The sequence below is a fragment of the Anopheles bellator genome, chromosome 2, assembly GCF_943735745.2.
Source record: "Anopheles bellator chromosome 2, idAnoBellAS_SP24_06.2, whole genome shotgun sequence".
NCBI classification, from domain to species: Eukaryota; Metazoa; Arthropoda; class Insecta; order Diptera; family Culicidae; genus Anopheles; species Anopheles bellator.
In genome coordinates, this window is record NC_071286.1 from 34,794,133 (window position 1) to 34,810,400 (window position 16,268).

Genomic DNA, 16,268 nt, shown 5'->3' on the forward strand with positions numbered 1-16,268 from the left:
TCGCCTCGACAGAACGGCCATTCGTTGTGCGGAACGGGGCAATTGTGCGAATGCAAATCGTTCACTCGTTTGTCCAAAGGTTACAACAGCGCCGCGTGTTTTGGCCGTTACCGATTGCAGACCTAGAGTGCGAGCCGCATCAAGCGTTAGCTCGGCAGTCCTATTACAAGAAAGTTTCAAACGTGGACTCGTGCACTGAATTTTACTACCCGCGGGATCAGTTCTATAGCGCCCTCACCATCTGATCAGTGACAAGAAGCGAATCGGCGAAACAATCCGTTCCCCGCCAGCACCGACACATTGCAGCCTAGGAACCGCTCAGCAACCGTTAAGTGCGTAGATAAACGTGAACGGCCGGAATAGAGATAAAGTGACGTGTCGGAACGTGTGTCGTGTGCTTAGGTTAGCGATATTTTGAGTTCAAGAAAACCTGTTGGTGGCCAACAATCTAACGTGGAGTCACTAAGCGACACTCCGTCGTCCGTCATTACCACCACTCTGCCATCGCCAGCTTTTGTTGGGCCGGGACGGGTACACGCCGTCAGCAGCCAGCAGCAACATGCCGTGGTATGCTCCGTGGTCCGACGTGATCAAGAAAAAGATCTGCCGGTTTCTGCTCCAGCGCTACCTGGGACGGTTTCTGGAGGAGAAGCTGTCTCTCGATCAGCTGAACGTCGACTTCTACAACGGCACCGGCACCGTGCACAACGTCACACTCTATTGTCAGGTAAGCAGGGGTCAGGATCGGTGCGCTTCCTATGATGTCAGCGCCTTTCTCTTGGTTTCATGGATGATGAGTTCGATTCATCATCGATTCGATTTAAAAATTCAACGGCAGAGCACAGAGAACACAACGTGGCCATTCGGGGTTACCTGTTGTGTGGCGCGTTATCTTTACCAGTCGATTCGTCACCGGCCATTGGGCTTAACCTTCGGCACAAAAACAAAGCGATAAGCATCGACACCCTGCACCCCGTTTTATCGTTGGCCACTTCTGTCCCAGAGCAAATCCATTCCCACTAATGCGACGCGTCCTTTAAATGACGATAACTTCGAACCGATTCTGGAATCGCGCCTGTGTCTCTCAAAACAAAGCACTTCGCCGATGACCATTTCGCAATTGCGCGCTGCCTTTTCGTTCCATTTGCGTAAACAAGTGACACGCAGACCCACCGATTGACGACATGTGCTGGTGTGCTGCTGGACTCTCCGTTCGTAGACCCGTTGTTGATTCTCTGTTCGCTGTTGTCATTCCGAAGTCGTTGTCGTTTGGCTTGATTTTATCGCCCGTGAATATGAAGTAAGGCACGCCGATCATGATCGCCGTGCCCATTGCGTGCCCCATTGGTGCACGTTAGGAACTTCATTTGTCTTAATTCGTTCGCTAATTATATTCACCTGCTTGTAATTATTACCGGTGCGACATCGCCACCTTTGTGTATTTATCGCTGCTGATTGTGTATCATAGTTTTATGGATTTTTAGTATAATTTGTTGCGCTTTTTCCTGCATTAGCTTACTTCCTGCCCAAACTAACTTTGTTGTTAACTTGATTCGTGCTGATAAGGAACTTATTATCGTAGTTGACCTTAGCATTATCTGCTAATCACTCCAAATTATTTTAGTTATGGCAACTAAAACTACAGATCCATTAATTGATTCGGTTGAAATATGCCTGCCCGTGTTCCTGTTGCTCAATACAACTACCGCGGAAGTATAAATAGAGCAGGATGATGACTTTTACTACCTAAGATGACATCTCTACCTGGCTGACTGCGAGTGCCTAGAGCTTCTCTCAACGCGGGTGCCACTGCTCTCGAGTTGTTAAAAAGGTTAACAAACCATCGGCGGCCAGCTTGTTACCAATACACAGAGCCCTTCGGAATGTCTCAGCACTAGGACCACGCGCTCTAGGTGTTGCTTTCTGGTTTCTGCTGAGTGTGCGGCCAGATTTGTTTTGATTTGGGCTAAAGATACAGCTCAGATTTTGTTGCCACTATAAACCCGCTCGGCTGCTACTCGGTACACACGTTTGCTGGGGGTGCTGTTTGGCGTTCGCGGTACCGTCGTGCGCTACCAACAACATGATGCTGCATCCCGGTTCGCAGCAAGAATGAATTGCGCATTACGTATGGCCGGCCCCCTTCCTTGCACCAGCGGGTGCGATCGATGGCGCCGAGGAATTCCGCTGCCAATAGCAAAACACATCGTTGGAGTGTAATGAGAGCGCGTGTTTGCATTTCCCTTGGAGTTCGCGAAATACTAGAGATGATAACGGAGACAGTTGGACTGCGACCAAGTGGCGCTAGGGCGCAGTACCGTTTCAGAGGGTAGCCAAACTTGAAACCCTTCTACGGGCAACTATGGCCTAACCAAATTGATGGAATTGACGCAATTCTCTAGTTTGTTTTTCAACTTTTGCATATGTAGCTAAGCTCACATACAGCGCTGAGGTACGCATCAGTAAATACCTCTATTGGTTCAGCACCTTCGTTACGACTGGTGTGCGTTCCAAGCGCACATTAATTCGTACACACTTAACCCGTCACGCCTCATGTGGGGGTAGTTTTTTGTGGAGTGTATGGCGATCGGTATGGCTGGATCTATTATTTCTAAACGCTATTTTCGGTCAGCTGAGCTCTGGTGCTTGTGTTTGTGTTTGTGTTGCCACTCTCGGCATCCGGAAAACCGATATCGGCAGCCTTGTTCTGCCCAACACCAATACCATTTAAGATGTATTTTTGAACCTAGTCTAAGCGGAGTGCTTCTGCACGTTCTTATTGATCAAAGGCATACGGAACTTTACTATTTGCTGCCATGATCCTTCACTACCGGAAGATATGTACTCGATCAAGCGGCGAATCACGCATGTTGTTATTGCTTCGTGCAAAGACATTCCTCTACACCTAGGAACTGGCTCCCAGCAGTCAAATCCAATATAGGATGTAATATAAAGCATTAAATCTCTGACAGTTAAGTGGAGGTCCAGTTGTTAGAAGGAAGCTCGTGGTGCAAATGTAGTTGCTCTCCTCCTAGCTGGGCACGGAAAGTGAGTCACCGATCATTCACCGAGAGAGCAAATCAGCGCAAGAACACACTTCCACACGTTCCATCAGGAGCCGACATGTTCCTGCGAAAGGAAAGCTGACGAACCACCATCACTTATCCGAAGCGATCTTTGATGACTGTGGCAAACCGGTTCACCAACCGCCATCAAGAGCAAAAACGACGAAGGATCTTTTTTTCGTTCCGTGGTTACGTGTGGCAGTCAGCTTTCTATACCTTGATGCCTGGTCTTAAATTAATTACGCAGGGATCAGAGTTAAGGCCGTATTACAGTGAGTTCGCGACAGACGATCGATTTGTTTCTCGCGTATAGGTGACCATTTGTAATAGTTCCTATGTTTCTGCTGTGTTTTGTTTGTAGCTAAACCTTACCAGAACTTCTGAATATAGGTTTTGCAATTATTGTCCATGGTTTGGTCTGGTGACATTCATCTGGATTTACTGGCGGGATTCTCCACGTGGAAGGGTTGTCTTTGTTCAAGTGTCTGGTTTATTTGATGTATAGCGTCTATCGGTCTGTGAAAACGAAAAATAATAATAATAACAGTCGAGCAGTTTCTTTGAAAGAGGTGCTCCACGATTGATGACTTACAGCGGTGGTATCTTGAATGTTGGAGTAGCGGAAGGAGTAGTCTATGTCTGACGGACAATTTCGCCAGACAACAGACGACTTCAAAGTGGTCCTTTTTTGTTTTGCCATCGCCTTCCTACATCGCACAGCCCGGTTGTGCTCCATCATCCGCATCCACCACATAAGCACAGGCAAAATTTAGCCACTTGGATGTCTTGGTTGTAGCCACCGTCGCCACCGTTGGGATGAACAAAGAAAATCGCTGCGCATTTGACCATATTGCAGAACTGCAGTTTGGACGGATGCATAAATTTTCATTGCACCGCACGTTGATCATCACCTAACCAGGAGTCGATGAACCTTGCTGGTATCCAGACGCCTTCTTCCTACCAGCCGGCAAACTCGTTTCGCTCGCCACCAACCGCACTTAAGCCACTGGCAACTCAAGCAAACCGCTAACAAACTGTTGTTTTACTGGAAACTCTACTCTACTAATCTCATCTCAACACAAAAATAGAATGGCTAAGAATCTTGGGTACCGTGCATCAGCAAGTTTCGACCGGTGATGAATACGACTGGCGATTGAGGGTAATCTCTGTAATATGATTTGGTGCATAGTTACTAAAAATATTCACTTCAACACAAGGGTCCGATTGGCCGCTGGTGGGCAAACAACTCTAAACGTTCTTAATTATAAACCACAAGACACTAGTTCCCCACCGTCCGGTGGAGTACAGTTTTCTTTCCATTATCGTGCTTTTGCTGAATGTGTTTTCTCTTCCTTGATCCCGTTCGATTGCATCGCTTCCGGAGGCCACCGCAACTATCACCACCAAACCACCAGCCCTAGTGCCGGCTGCAACTAGCGGCAGCAGCATTTAGCAAAAGGTCATCGAAAATTGCTACTTAGCAACGCAATTTGCTGGGAGGCCTACTCGCGGTACACCTGGCGCGTGTACTGCAGACAAGGATACTTCCTGTTAACCAAGTTGCCCCGGCGTGGTTGCTATGGCAAAGAAACCGCAGCACTAGAACCGCTTGTCGCTTGTGCGCCACGAGTGATCCGAGTAAACATACTTTCTTCTTTGCAGCAAAAGGGCTGGGCTGAGTGATTTCATACCATCTGGTTCCATCGCGGTGCATTTGACCGTTACCTAAATTCAAATGATTCAACTAAGTCCGAAGAATGGAAGTAGTCGCGACCATGAAGCGCCTTGCGACTGCGCGTCCCCCTTCCGAATGTGGCCCAATGTCGCTCTGAAACACATACAAAAACAGCATAGTCAACAACCGGACAACCCACGGTAGGCGCCACGAAACACACGCGTGCCTTCCATTAACAGCTGATTGCTATGGATTGCCAGGGGAGACGGTGGAGAGCGGGGGTTTCGTTTGTCCCCGTGCGCGGATTCGTCGGGTTCGGCTCGAAAACGTGTTTGGCGTGTCGCGCTGGTCGCGACTATCAAGCGCTCCTTGAACCTGCCTCATGACCGCGCTCTGTGGCAGTAAGTGGATGTTGTGTGTTTATCTTTAATGCCGTCACCGTCTGCGCCATCGGTATGTGTGTTTGTGTGTCTTCTGGTGAGATTGCGAGTGGCGAGCGATCGGATCACAGATCGAGTCCGGTTCTTTGCACGACCCAAAAATGGACCCTAAACCTTGCACCAAGTCGTTGTCATCGTCGTCATCGCCGCTTACGACGCAAAATCGGCTAGACGGATGTGTGCCAGCACCCACCGCAACTGTGACTGTCAAAGGGAATCTCGTGTCTCGGAGAGGATGTTTTCATTTGCTGTCAGTCAGGACAGCCTTTTAGAATGTTATCGTTGAAATGTGTTTGATTGAGACACTACTGCTAAAAAGGAGTCTTAAACTATTAAGAATTGCTCAGAAGAGTATCGAAATAATAACCAATATTGGTTGAATATTGAAACAGCATCTAATAAATATCGTCTTTCGTTTTGATTGTGCAACATTTGAACTGTCCAATGTATTCGGGAAATAATCAACTAATCATCTATAATAATCGTTGGTATTGTGTTTTCGCAAGCGAAGTAGCCGGTTTTATATGCCCGATTAATTGGGCCGCCAGCAATCTAATTGGATCGCAGTTAGCAGCGACACGCTTCCATGTGAGAGGGCCATTATCCGTTGTTGCGGTCCAGGAACGCGCGACTTTTTTATGGCTTTGGTGTTTCCGAAACACCAATAATGCCTAGTTTTGCTGCCGCGTGTATTCGACAGCATACCTCAATAAAGTTGCAAGTTTTATAACGACTAAGCAGCAGAAGACGAACCGTCCAACGAACAGAACGAAGACAGATTTCGAATTCGCACCACCGAAAAGGAAGTGGCTCTGGGTGCCAAACGATGATGGCAAATTTATCCACATCGCGCCACCGCCCGTTGAAATTATGCAAACGCGCGGTGTAATTGTTGATTAATATTCAACGAGTGCTTCATTGTTGTGTGTCATCTGTTCGACAACAACGGGCTCGTCGTCGGTAAATAAACGTATACTACCGAAGCACATAGCCTGTGACACAGCTTTCGTGTGACCCTTTCCCCAGCGCGCCCCGATTGCTTCTAGCTTAGTTCATACGAGTTTTTTTTTGTGTTTTCTGCTGTTGTTAGCTTACACGGAGCTCCCGCATTTGCTGGCAGATGAACTTTGAGCCGCAACCCCGGCTATGACCACGCTTCCGCGTTCTATTTCCGCGGCCTTCGTGTATTCTAATGGAAAAACGATCAATATTTTCCCCCTATGCCAGAGTGTGGACCACGATCTGATGCGAAATGGTTGTGGTCTTCGATCTAAGCACTGGTCATGGAATCAGTATTTGGAACCATAATTCAATGAAATTTATGTTCATCGTTCTGTTTCACTTATTGTAATGGATGTTTCAAGTCCACGCCCAGCAGCGGGTTCATCGATAGTGAGGCACTGAACCAGACGCCAGACAGCGGCCACGTGGCGACGCTGTCCTATTGAACGCGCAGAGCGGATGCCGAGCATCTTTCCACGTGATCGCGGCATGGTGATAATTCCTCATCTGAACCGAAAGAGCAGTGTACAGGAATGCTGGTTAAGTGATTCAATTCCATCGCACTTACCCCCTTACTATGCTTTTTGTGCCGCCGTCCCCCCACTGGCAAACAATGTGTCTCTCTGCCGCACTTCCCCGCGTCCCTGTCATTGTAGCTGTTTGGGCAGGCAGCGGTGGTGACCCTGAACGGACGCGACGCGCGGATCTCTCAGCGCTCTTTGGCCACCAAATGCTACGAAACGCCGCGTGGGGGTTCCTTTTTATTTTTGGCTCTCATTTGTGCGTGTGTGGACCCCCGAAACTCGAAGTCCACCCACGCTGGGAAGAGGTTTGGTTATCGTAGTGACCTTCGCATCGTTTATCGACCGTTGGCATTTGGACGGGGACATGATGGGTGCGTTGGAATCGGCATAAGCTTTGCCTAATTTTTGTACACTTACGGAGTTATGCTTTTGGACACGGTGTCGGGATGGCCCCACTAGAGACTAGAGAGGTGCCGTTGTTTTTCGAGAACTGTCCGTCTCGTTCTGATGATGTCTATATCAAGCTTGTAACGGTATCGATCTGTCAATCAACTTCAAGAGTACTTTCATGCTATAAACTCCTCAATAGCAGCTATTTTGCTAAAAGCATTTTTCCTTTCTGTCTTCTTTCAGGCCCTGAATGAACTGTGCGAAGGTCAAGGATGGGGTGTCGAGGTAACCGGTGGACACATCGGATCGGTCACAGTGAACGTGCCGTACGAGTCGCTGCTCGCAAAGGATAGCTCGATCGAGGTGTCCAACCTCACCATAAGCGTGCGGCCAAAACCCCGACCCACGGATGGCACTTCGATGCTCGAATCGATGTGGTCGTCGATGTCTAGCTCGATGCAACTGGCACAGGAATACCTAGAGCGGGAGAGCACCGTCGGGACACCGGATCCTAGCAATGGCGGTAGCGGGACCACCCCCAGTGGCAGTGGACTGCCGTCGAGTGCCATGGAAGGGCTAGAAAACTTTGCACAAATCATCGACAACGGTACGGTTATATTAGGCTAGGAAAATTCGGCTTGATGAATCCAGCCTTCGTATAAGCCTAACCCTTTGTAGTAGCTCAACACTATTGCGCAGTGTGTGTCATTACGCCTCACATTCACATTCGCACCTCGGCGCGGCCCTGCGTCGACGAGCGGTTCCCTCCCGTTGACCTAATTTCGCAGCACACAACGGTCAAAGTCGCTGCAGCGGCAATGATTAGATTCGAAAGTGTTTACGCCGACGCCAGCAGTGGAACTGAACCTTCCCAAAACCGTAGGGGGGGTTGACAAAGTCAGTTAACGGACGGACGGATGGCGCTTGGTCTATTTGTGCTGCGCGCTGCGTGGAACGTTCTTAGGGACACAGTCTCGCAGTCGTTGGTATGCGTCATCATACGACCTTTTAGAATATACCGTAAAACACATACACACGCGAACGCGCGGACACGCACGCGAATATCACAACCAATCACTTCCTTGTCCGATGTCCGCCGCGTTGTACCACGCGTGTGTCATAGCGGTTCATCAAGTGTCGGTCGGTACGGTACTCTTGCTGCTGGTTGGTTGATCTCGGTAATGGCACAATAATGCAACGCCACGTGGCAAAGCCCCTGTTATTATGAAGCACGATCATCTTTGTTGCGGATCATGCGCGGTTGGGTTGTTGTTTTTTTTAGTTTTATCGCAAACACGATCGCGACTAAGTTGCAGCATGTGGGACTGCTTCTCCGAGGTCTGATTTTGTTCCGATAAACGAATGATTGTTTAAAGATTCGTCTCCAACATGGCGATGGAAACAAATACATGATATACCCTTGCGAGTTGGTAGTGTACTTTGGTTTAAGTTTATCTGAGTCAGTTGTTGTTGTACGTATAGTCCAGGGTAAATCATGTTGATCATATTTGATTGGTTTTGTGCTAATACCACGATTGTTTTTCACTTCATACTTGCAGTTTTGAATAGGATTAAGGCGAAGCTGTTGGACACAGAAATTAGAATAGAGTATCTGACACCGGAGGGTGACCGTGGTGTCGCTGTGATAGTGAAAATCAAAAGGTAATTTTCGAACAATCATTTAACAGAAAGCAGACTCTCTTCTAATGCGTTTCTATCACACCATTTCGTTCGCAGTATCGATTACCAGAATGAAGCTGGTAACGATCCACCGGACCGCAGCCCGAGGCCATCGTCTGCTGCTGCATCGGATGTGTCGGGCCCGTCGGTTGGTGGCAGCACCAAGCATTACCAACAGCAGCAGCAACAACAAAAATCGTTCCTCATAGCGACACACGCTACGCATCACATCACGATCGAGGGCATCACGTTCTACACGGAAGAGTTCCGGATAGATAGTCCCAAGTTGCGCCGGCGGCAACGTCCAACGGCGCACGACGCTGGTGGCAAAGGCGAAAGTATGATTGCAAGCGAGCAATTTCTTAGCACGGTGTCCAATCTTCCCGATGCTACCGGCGGCTCATTTATGCCTAACGCCAGCTACGATGGAACCGAGTTCTTTGGACGGAGTACCGCAAGCCCCTGTGATACTGGCAGCAGCAGCAGCCCCGGGAGTGGTGGGCAAAGTACGGCAGCGCTCGGTGAGGATGGAAGATTTTACCGGCGAAGCGACAGCAGTGGAACGGACCGCGAAACCGAAGGGGAGGATGAGGACGAAGGGGATGACCACGGTGAATCCGGGGTACGTATGTACCCGTCCGGAGAGATTATTGTCGGCAAGGTCACTTCGAAGCAGGAAATTCGGCTGAAGATGAAGCAGGCGGACAATTTGCCTGGACCAAACGTGGAACTCGAACTGTCGGTGGGCTCCATCCAGCTATTCATGACACCGAGGCAGCTGCATTCGCTGGTGCTTCTATGCGATGGATTTCTGGGCGGCGCCGAAGAACCGATGCCCCCCGAAGTGAAACGGACCGGCGGAGACATGAGTGGTGCCGCTCGCCGAAGACAGCAAGAAGCGGCCGATTTGGATTTCCAGCAAAACATGGCACGCATGGGAGGCGGTATCGGCATCAACCAGGGTTGGTCACTGGCCGATCCGATGCAGGCGATGATTCAAGAGCAGGCCGAATTCCTGGAGCGCGAGTTCCGTGACGAAGGTGTCTGCTCGGAGTCGATCATGTCGTCGAACAGCTCGATGACCAGTTCGTTTACCTCCTCCAGCACCGTCTCTCGTACCACTTCTGCCGCCAGCCGCCGTCGCATGATCGACCCGGACGCGAACGCCGACATTTCAAAGTTCAATGTGCGAGTGGCGGCCATCGCGCTCGTTCTACTGCACGACGATCTGCTGCTGCTGGAAGGCAGCGATCGGACCACGGAGCGAATGGGATCACCACTATCGGAAGCCAGTGTGCAGCAGCTGCAGACGAAAGCTGATCGATTTTTCCGTGCCATCGGCAGCCTCGGGTTCGGGCTCAGTGCGAACGACGTGGTTAACGCCGGGCTCATCCTCGACAGTGGGTGCGATAGCAGTCACCTGCGATTGCTTCTGGCACCGATTATTCTTGAAGGCGACGAACAGCGAAACCGGTGCGGTTCACTGTTACGCTTCACGGTGGCGATCGCACGAGCCGATTTCCGTGAGGCGCTTCCGGAACTGTCGGTGCCACTGGTGGAGTTCCACCGCGAACAGCGCCCTACGCCCAGTGCATCCAGTGCTCTCCCAAAGCGGCCCGAAATAGCCATCAATTTCGAGCAAAGCTGCAACGCCTTGCGCGGTGGCACAAGCGGTGGAAAGCGTTTTTCACCGCCACGCACCAAAATCCATGTCACGATGGCACCGTTTTTGACCGAGTTTGATATAACCCTGCTCGATCGACTGAGTTCGGCCCTCTATCAGGCCCCTTTCGCGACCTACTACCACGCTCACTCCGTGCGCACGCCAACAGTTTCGACCCCCCACAGTCCATCGACGCCGTCGACGAATCGATCGAAAATGGAAGCGAAAACCGAGCTGCAGCTCGAATCGCTGGAGGTGGACTTTCGGTTGCGCTTCCCCATTCCGGACCTTCGGCCGATACACGATCCTCAGCGGGTGCCGTGGTGGCGACGTAACGTTCGGCCGGACTATCTCCTGCTGAAGCTTGACCAGGTGCGCACAGTGGTCACGCTGAATCCTCATCCACTGTACGATATTTCGGCCAACGCCATTAAACTTTTGTACTACGAAACGGATTCGAAACCCGGCGCCAACGCAGCCGGGGTGAATATTGGTAAAACTGTGATGCAAGAAAATGCCTCCCCGGGACAGGTGCCCGCCGTTACGTACCCGCGCATAGTGATTGAGATGCCGAGCGAGGAGTCGTTGCAGAAAAGCTTGCTGGAAGGTGGCACTACGGCGGAGCCGCCAACCAAAGCAACGCAGCGAAGTTCCGGCGGACAGCGTAACTACGAGGAAAGCGACAGTGAGCCAACGTCGGGTGAAAGCTTCGGTGTGGCCACGGGATGTTCGAAGGAAGACACTCCGTTCAGTGCGAAGCGTGTGTGCCGGGAAAGCGATACGCCGCATTCGAAAGCGGCCACGGGAGCGCCGGAGGCACCGGAAACGCTAACACTGCCCGGCGATACGGAAGAAATGAACACGTTCTGTGCGTGCGCCATGAAACGCTCCAAGCTGCAGATACGGATTGATCTCCCGGTTGTTAGTTTGCAACTGAAGTAAGTTCCCGTTTCCGAGCCGATGAAGCATCGTTTGGAAATAATTCCCCATTAAAACGCATCATTTCTTACCCAGGTCGAAGCATCTGTACGAGCTAATTTACAATCGCATCAGCACGGACCTGTTGCTGTGGGAACCGAGCGCTCCGTCGGCGAGTTCCGCGCCCGAAGCGCAGCCGAATGCTCACAGCGCAACGAAAGTGTCCTTCTGCGAGCCGGAAATAAACCTTGCCGGAATGGGCATGATGGACTCGATCTACATGCCCTACACAATGTGCCAAAGTGGAATTCAGCTTGGTAAGTGTGCCCGGGGGGAAGACGAAAGCAGATCTCTTCCATTACGGATTTCCATTGCAGATTCCAGCTCGTCCGCATCGAACTCGGAAACGGAATCCGATTCCGATGGCATTTTTTACTCGGTGTACGATCGAAGCACGATGCACGCATCGGGCAGTGGATCCACGGCAGGGGCCACCGGAAGCTTCACAGGAAGAAAAGGGTCTTCGCACTCGCAGCGTAAATCGTCGCATGGTGGCTTTAAACTAGCCGCCGGCTTGCCGGGTTCGAATGCCGAACGGTGCAGCAACACGGTCGCTTTTCAAATCAACATTGGCCAGGGAATCGTGACCATGTTTGCACCGGTTCGCGATGGACAGAAGCACGTCATTCCCGGGCAGTTGGGTGAGTCCGTGGTGCGCCTCAATTCCGGTTACATCTTCTCGGTGAGCGGCTTCCGTGGCAACACGAACCTGGGCTACCTGTGCATTCAGGCAAAGTCGGCCGAGTTCTATCACTGCGGTTTGATACCAACCCCGTCGAGCAACCCGCCGTTGCGGCTCATCAACAGCGTGCTGCCGCCGTATCTGCAGTGTACCCTGTATCCGACACCGAAAAACTTAACGCTGCATGAACAGCGTGGCTGCGCGAACCGCGAGATGCTGTCGTTGGCGATTCAAATAAAAACCGTACCAGATCTGGCCATCAAGCGCATCCGGATGGCAGCTGGCATTCAGCTGACCACTCTCCGGCATCACTCGACCCTCCCGCAGCACGCCTGGTTGACCCAGCTGCTCGACATGCTGGACGTAGTCGACTATCCGGTGCCTGGCTACACGCCGCTCGGCGTTGTCACCGAGATGCATCTGCACCTGTGGGACTGTGCGATCGACTATCGGCCACTATACTTCCCATATCGTGCCATCATCACCGTCGGGTCGTTCATGATCAGCAGCAACATTACGACGGCCAGCAGTGGCCTTACACTGAACTTTATCGCCGAGGACGTTACGCTCAGTTTGGCACCGCAGCCAACCGTTTCCGCCGGCAAGGACAGTGGCCAGTCTTCCAGTGGTCAGTCGGGCTCATCGACAACCTCCAGCAGCAGCAGCAAAATCACAGTCCTCCCGTCGGCGGAGCTCGTTTGCGTGGTCGAGGTGGGACTGTTTGAAATTTCGCTCATGCTCAACGAGCGGGTGACGGTCAAGTTCCCGAAGTTTGATCTCCGCACGGCCATCAACGATGTGCACGTACGCACGTGTGCCGATTCGGCCCGAGCGTTGGCTCAATTGATCGGCTATCTGGCCGCCGAAGGAGATCTATTGCTGGTCGACGCAGGTGAAGGAAGCGATCAACTGCCACCCTCTGCGGCTCGGTCATTGGCCGGAACCCCCGGTAGTGGCCCGGATTCGCAGGAAGGCTATTGCAGTAGAGGAGGTCTTCCGATGGGAGGTGAAACCGAAGGTGATTTGCTGCCGGTTAGGCCACCGTCAAGTACGAATGCCCCAGTCGTGACGCCGAAGCAACAAGCACGCGTCAACACACTGATGGCCGATGCGATGGAGGAAAGTTTGTACATCGAAAGCACGGCGAGTGGTGACGAATCCGTGGACGATGCGCTACTCCACGGCGGCGGTGCTGGCGGCGATGGTGTGGAAGTGTTTTTCTTTCCCGACGAAGACCAGACCCGGGTGCACTTCAAGGGGGACGATGAAAGCAAAAAAGGACGGCTCGGTAGAGCCCGGCTACTCGACAGCAACAGCTGTAAGCGCCGCTTTGGCTCTGACGACGATTCCCTCAGCATCGACGATGTTTCGAGTGTTCCTTCGTCCTTCCACGACGACGACCACTACCTGCGCCAGCATGACACAAACCCTTCGTCGGTGCCACAAACGGACGATGATAGTAGCAGCATGAATATGCGCGAGTTACTAAACTTCGAAACCTCAGTTCTTGGGCAACCACCGGTCCACTATGGGCCGTCAGGGGACGTCTATGACGACGACGAGGGTGCCTGCGAAGCACTGCCCCAGGTAACGATGGATCTGGGCGACGTGAGCAAGTTGAATCGACGAGCGGAAGGCTCGCCCTCCGGGACTGTCGGTACTGCGGGGCAGCGTAAAATTAGCTCGGACACGGACGATGACTTTTGCATCATCGCCGACGAAGAGCGACCGCATCCGGGCGAGGATGCGAACCGAAATCAAGAGGTGCCCGTATCGGACGATCCGATACGGATCGTGGACAATCATTTCAGCGTTCCGTCGGGCAAACCGGATCTGCTGAAGGCGCCGGATGGTTTCCCGTCCGCCGTTGAACGGTACACAATCTGCGAGATGACCGTCACCTGGCACATCTACGGTGGGCACGATTTTCTCACGAAAGAAGATCGCCGCCGTCGAGCCAAACATGCGCCCGGTAGTCAGGCGGGCACCGTCGGAACGGCCGTGAAAGCGGAATCCACAGCCGCCGCATTCACTGCGCCCGCCTTGCCAATGTCGGAGGCATACAAATCGGGGGTCAGCTACTCGAAGGGATCGCCATCGGTGAGCTTTGGCGGTGCGACGAACGCGGCCCTCGCCCGGTTGACGTGGAAGACGCGGGGCGGCCAGGAACGGCGTCACGATGTTACGATGGAAATCCACATTAGCAAGGTACAGTTTTCGCACGAATCATACCCATCCAACACAAAGGAAGCGTCCCGCCAGGTGCTGTTGATCAACGAGCTCGAGATCGTCGACGGGTTGGCCGTTTCCAGCATCAAAAAGTTCCTCTACCACCCAAAGCTACCGAGTCGACCGCAAAGCAAGCAAAGCTCAAACCACCACATGGTGGTCATCAAAGCACTGCACGTTCGCCCGAATCCGGTGCTACCGGCCCAGGAGTGCTGTTTGCGCGTCTCGGTACTACCGATCCGCCTCAACATCGACCAGGACTCGTTGCTTTTCTTGATCACGTTCTTCAACCAACTCGGAGGCGGCGGTGATCTGAATGATTCGAGCTCGATAGCAGGTCCGTACCCGAAAGGCCGATCATCGCAGACCGTTACACCTGCCCACCAGCCACCGGTCATGACGGTCGAACCGGTGCCTGAAGCGGTACAGGAGCTGCAAGCGAAAAAGATGGTCTCCGAGAACCTGATGCTGCTGATCGAGGAAGAGGAAAAACACAAGGAGGCCCAAGATAGTTCGGCGTACGGCAGCGAGGCGGGTGATGCGGCACCGATCTACTTCCGGCACGTCATCTTCAGCCCGGATGTGCCCATTCGAATCGATTACCACGGCAAGCGGATGGAGCTTTCGCACGGTTCGTTGGCGGGTCTGTTGATGGGCCTCGGCCAGCTGCAGTGCTCCGAGATACGGCTGAAAAAGATCTCCTACCGGCACGGGCTGCTCGGTGTCGACCGGTTACTGAATTTCCTGCTTCAGGAGTGGCTGCAGGACATTAAGAAACACCAGTTGCCGAAAATCATCGGAGGCCTCGGGCCGATGTACTCGTTGGTGCAGCTTTGTAAGTACCCAGCGTCCACTGTGAGCCGACTACTGTCGTGCGAACTAAATTTTCTCTCTCTCTTGTGGCACATTACAGTCCAGGGTGTGTGGGATTTGTTCTGGTTGCCGATCGAGCAGTACCAGAAGGATGGCCGCATTGTGCGTGGACTACAGCGGGGCGCGCAGAGCTTCACGGCCCGGACGGCCTTGGCTGCGCTGGAAATCACCACGAGAATCATTCATTTGCTGCAGGTGAGTGGACCTGTTGCGGACAATGCACAATGGATGTTGCCTAAACGGTGGAGTTGTTTGGTTCTTTTTTAGATAACCGCTGAAACGGCGTACGATATGATTTCGCCTGGCCCATCGATCCGTCGGGGTCGCGGCAATCGTAAAGGAAAACGAAAGCGTCTTCACCCACCGCATGACATCCGCGAAGGAATGTCCAACGCCATACAGATCGTGCGCGAGGTAAGTGCAGAACATGCGAACCCCGCGAATGGTCAATACTAATGTTGTGCGCACCTAATTTGTCTCTATCGCAGGGAATTTCGGAAACGGCTCACAATCTGGTGGAAATCACGGCACTGGAGCATGACCAGAAGGGATACACCGGTGCCGTCGGGGCCGTTATGCGCCAAATTCCGCCGATCGTGGTGCAACCGATCGTGCTAGCCACACAGGCCACTAGCAACGTACTCGGAGGCGTGAAGAATCAGCTCGTACCCGATGCACGGGCGGAGGCACGAGAAAAGTATAAGGATGATGTCGAGTGATTCTGCGCCAGCCATGCCGTCACCATTGATGGAGTGATTAGGTGTAGGCTACATGTTTTACCCGCCCGAGTGAATACGCGATTGATCAATCGACCTGGCTCGATTGATACTTGTCTTTTATGTTTATTCGTTAATTCATTTATCTAACATAAGTCTGTCCCCTGTCCCAGCTTCCCTCCTTTTTGCGTACCGAGGCAGCTGCACAGATCATAATGCTCTGATTTAGTAACTCCTATGCTTCTGTGGCTTTTCGTACTCCATGGAAACGAAACTTAAACTAACTGATGTAAGTGATAAAACGAAAGTTAAAAAATACACAGACACACACATTACAAAAACACATCCCAG

At 52.0% G+C, this 16,268-nt stretch overlaps 1 protein-coding gene across 1 annotated transcript; it reads left to right on the forward strand.

The window, feature by feature from the left end:
• Window positions 1-559: 559 nt before the first annotated feature.
• Window positions 560-16,230, forward strand: LOC131208732 (autophagy-related protein 2 homolog A). The gene is made up of 9 exons (XM_058201568.1): window positions 560-727; window positions 7,340-7,703; window positions 8,656-8,758; window positions 8,834-11,377; window positions 11,454-11,674; window positions 11,735-15,163; window positions 15,242-15,396; window positions 15,469-15,615; window positions 15,690-16,230. Exons 1-9 carry the CDS (start codon window positions 560-562, stop codon window positions 15,918-15,920), a joined length of 7,362 nt encoding a protein of 2,453 aa, XP_058057551.1. The 3' UTR covers window positions 15,921-16,230.
• The last annotated feature ends 38 nt before the right edge of the window (window positions 16,231-16,268 follow it).

Excerpts from the sequence above, each read along its gene's own strand:
- LOC131208732 (XM_058201568.1), top strand. The coding sequence starts at position 560 with ATGCCGTGGTATGCTCCGTGGTCCGACGTGATCAAGAAAAAGATCTGC. Across the intron at positions 11,378-11,453 it reads GTTGTTAGTTTGCAACTGAA|GTCGAAGCATCTGTACGAGC; the intron begins GTAAGTTCCCGT and ends TTTCTTACCCAG. Across the intron at positions 15,164-15,241 it reads GTACTCGTTGGTGCAGCTTT|TCCAGGGTGTGTGGGATTTG; the intron begins GTAAGTACCCAG and ends GGCACATTACAG.